Source organism: Poecilia latipinna, unplaced genomic scaffold (assembly GCF_001443285.1).
Source record: "Poecilia latipinna isolate Pla-1442-1.1 unplaced genomic scaffold, P_latipinna-1.0 Scaffold3552, whole genome shotgun sequence".
NCBI lineage: Eukaryota > Metazoa > Chordata > Actinopteri > Cyprinodontiformes > Poeciliidae > Poecilia > Poecilia latipinna.
In genome coordinates this window covers 1-4,020 of record NW_015116168.1, presented here as the reverse complement: position 1 = coordinate 4,020, position 4,020 = coordinate 1, and the positions used below count along the sequence as shown (strand labels likewise).

Here is a 4,020-nt window from a genome sequence, read left to right as displayed (position 1 = left end):
GCCTCCTGACAGAAGAGAAACTGGTCAACACCTAGGCTCCATGTACCTGCTCCACTTCAGACTAAAAAAGTCAGCCTTCTATCACCTAAAGAACATTTCCAGAATTAAAGGAATAACATCCCAGCAAAATGTAGAGAAAGTCATCCATGCATTTATTACTGCAACAGTGATCAGAGGTCTGCCTAAAAAAAAAAAATCTATCAGAAAGCTGCAGCTGATCCAGAATGCTGCTGCTGGCTTCCTCACTAAAACCAGGAAGACTGGCCCAGTTCTAAAGTCCTTACACTGAGAAAATAGACTTAATTGTTAGTTTATTTAATGTCATTTAAGATTTTTTTATTAAATAAAAGTAACAATAGCTGTTGACCTGAAAATAGAGCATCATTCATTATCAAACAAAGTAATAAAAACAAAGAACAGTTCTGACTAACTGGAGCGATTCCTATCGCTAACCGTTCAAAGGAATCCATTCGCTAGTGAAGGACACCTCCGTTAGAATTATTGTGTTATCATTCTTACATTAGTAGTTTTACATTGATCACTCTTATCTTAGTAGTCTTATATTACCATTTTGATTTACATTTAGAAATGTTAGCTTTTTACTGTGCGTGTTAAAACTTTTGACTGCTGTGTTGAAAAGTTTTGATCCACTCACAGAATGTATCTGCAGCTTGATTATCTCTAATAACAGATTGTTCTCCCCATCCTTGGGAGAAATCGCTCTCATGAGAAAGGACTAGATGACCTGTGGTAGAGACAAAACTTGCCTTTTCTTTTTATCTCTCTCTTCTCTGACAATAAAGACAAGCTCTAACTGAAAGATTTCAGAACATCCATTGAACGACTTGCAGGAGCAGTTTGCTGAGTCTTCTCGCTTTTGCAAAAGCTTGATTGGAAACTAATATGCGTTGTCTGTGGTTCTTTTATGTAGGTTGAGAAATTACCCATCAACCTCAACATTCAGCAGCTACGACTCGGCTTCCTCTGTGTAGTCCTGGAGTCGTTTTCTTTTCACCAGTATCTGTAGCTTTTCTTTTGAGTAACCCGTTTTAAGCCAGATTAACATGATTATTTTTTAACACAATCCTTTGGTAAGCTAACTATAGCGTGGCACTTTGACCTCACAGTACCTCGCGGACCCTAGGGGGCGCCCGCGGACCACAGTTTGAGTAGGACTTATCTAGACCAAAGACCTACATGTTTAGAACTGATTTTGAACCATAATAAATGAAACATTGACCATCATATTTGATGTGATGTTAGCAAAGCCAGCTGTACAGAGACACATATGTTGCATTTGTGATGAAAAAAAAGCTGTCAGTCACTACGCTGAATTATTGTGCGGAGGTGTTGACTGATGTGTCGGATGTATGGGACAATGCGGTGACCAAAGTCTGCAATATAGTGATGTGACATTCATGAACGATTTGAATCCTCTGGACGGCTCTTTACTAAGAAGATAGGACTGGAGCCTCACTGAGAGCCATTCTTTGTTCCTGTAATGCTCTGCGTACACCGCAGTAGCCATTATTATTTAATTATGTACATTGATATTTTTTAAATTAGCGAATAAATAAAACATAAGAAAGGAAAAGCAAGCAGAGAATGCTCATTGCTCTTAGATTGTTTTGTCACCCGTCGTGGCAGACATTACAGCACTGTATGCTGCCTGGCTTCATGCAGCGGGAGAGAGGGTGAGAACAGTCACCGTGTGCACCTTGTGCTTGGTTAATTCTTGCTTGTTGCTCCTTGGTCAGTGTTCATAGTTGAGCATTGTTTACAGGGCACTGCCTTACTTGCCATGTTTAATGGTGCAGACAGAGGTAGTTTCAGACATGAGCGATATGGGCAACAGCCCAGGGGGTTATCTTTTTAGGGATGCCATGAGACCTCCGCGGATTGTAGTAAGATGTAGATGGAAGCAAAGCAGAACAAAGAGATTGAATTGATAATAATATTAGTTAAATTTATTTCAGCTCTAAGTATTTAATATCTTGGTGTTTTTATGAGAATGTGAATCTTTCAGATCAATTTGAGAACCAATTTTGATCATATTTCACATTTTATTGTGTAATGTAGCGCGGTCTTTGTCTTGACTCTGTCTCGACTTCCCTTGGTCTTGGTCTCGGACAGTAAAAGGTCTTGGTCTTGTCTCGGTATCGATACACTCTGTTCTTGGTCTTGTCTTGGTCTCGGGTTAGATGGTCTTGACTAAAACACTAGGTTTAAGTATTGTCCCCAATGTCTTCCAGTAACATAATTACCCAGTAATATTTTACATTTCCTGTCAGCTTAACATCCAGGCGCCCCGCCTCGGTGCCCCGACCGCACCGAGGCGAAGCAAGTTTTCTGGGGAAACCCTGAACTTTAGTTTTGTTTTCTGTTCAGCTGGAGAAAGTTATGGTATATCCACACGTAGAAAGATTTCTGGGAGAAACCCTGTCAGGTACAAGTTAAAAGCTATGATCCATCAGTAGGATGATCACAGAGATTCTTTATTTCCTGTGAGATTTTTAATCGAGTCTTATCGTTTAACTTGCTGCAGGTTTTTCCTTTCATGGTCAGAGTTTCTTACTGAATATAAACAAAGCTTCTACAAAAGGACACTGGTTGTGCTTTAGTCCTCAGGGAGAAAAATCTGAATCTGTTGGTGTGTCCTCAAAGGAAATTGGCAGCCTGACAGTAAAATACTGATTGGAGAATCTTGGCTATTAATTCTAAAGATAAAGGTAATTTTATTTATATAGCAGATTTTCAGCAAGAAGGCAATACAAAGTGCTTTACAGGAATTAAAAGCAAATACAAACCAAAGGAAAATAATCTAAAATAATCCTTTTCTGGGTTATATAGTGGATACTCCACAGTTTCTAATAGGTAGACTAGTAATATTGGTCTAAATGTTGAGTACTCTTCAGTTTCTAAAAAATAAGCTAAGAGGAATTCATCAGAGCACAACATTTAAACACCCCTGACATACACGCTAATGTGATTAACCTCCAGCTGATTGAACCTGCAGAGGCTGAGGGTGTTTCTAATCATAACTTCAAATATGCTCTTCTTCTGCAGTCGCTTGTTCTGATAAAATCTTCACCTGCTGAACGTAAACCTCAACCCAATGAAATTCTGCAGAATGCAATGCAGTGCGTCAGTTTTCTCACCATGCAGCCATCATTGCTGGATGTGGTCAGGTCGACTGTTTTACTGACAAGGTTTTTTAGGATCTCCATCCTCTTCTCAGCGCGCTCCTCCAAGATCTCCCTCTCCTTCTCCAGACGCTCGCTGCCAAAGAGAAGAGCTGCATTATAACAGGACCTCATCAGCAGCAGGCAATCAGAGGTAGCCTCCTCACCTGTAATCTTTTTCCATCTTGTTGAACAGCTCCATGAACTCAGAGCTGACTTCTTCTCTGATTTGAGCCTCCAGAACCAAACGGAGTGCCGCCTCCTGATCAGACAGAAACACACAAACACAAGTTTGTATTTCTAAAAATATTTAGTCCATTCTTTTGTGCCAAACCATAAAATTCAGCCCAAACCTCAACCATTACCGAAACCTAAACAAGCAGCAACTGAAGGAAACTCACCTTCCCCACTTCCTCCTCCATAGTCTGGTCCCCATCCTCCTCCCCTCCAGTCTCGAGCACTGTTCCCTCCATCGCACTCTCTTCCTCTTCCTCCCACTCCTCATGGTCTTCAGCCTCCGGGACATCTTCCAGGCTTGTCTCCCAGGCAACGAGCGAGCTCCTCCTGCCCTGGTTCAGCATGTTTCTGCGCTGGTCAGCTTCATTGATGAAGAGAGACAGCTCCATTGCTGACTTGTGGCAGGCGCTGTTGTCCAGGGCAACAGGCTGGGAGGTAACCGTCACCACCTGGACAAGTGAGGAGAAGTGCTGCTCAGACAATGCATATGTGTCTTAAACATGTGTGGAGGTTGAAGGAGCACCACATAAAGAAATTCAACCCAGATAGCACATGATGTTAAATCAACGTTGAAAAATAGTTAGAATCGTTGATTTTTGAT

At 41.2% G+C, this 4,020-nt stretch overlaps 1 protein-coding gene across 1 annotated transcript in view; it reads right to left on the bottom strand.

The window, feature by feature from the left end:
* The window catches only part of LOC106941214 (kinesin-like protein KIF20B), a gene marked incomplete at its 5' end in the record, with an annotated part of 34,890 nt that extends 31,001 nt beyond the window's left edge, over positions 1-3,889 (bottom strand). The window contains 3 exons of the mRNA XM_015024157.1: positions 3,159-3,279; positions 3,350-3,444; positions 3,584-3,889. Of these exons, the coding sequence (XP_014879643.1) occupies positions 3,159-3,279; positions 3,350-3,444; positions 3,584-3,889 (522 nt within the window). The remainder of the gene's footprint in view (positions 1-3,158; positions 3,280-3,349; positions 3,445-3,583) is intronic.
* Between the last annotated feature and the right edge of the window lie 131 nt (positions 3,890-4,020).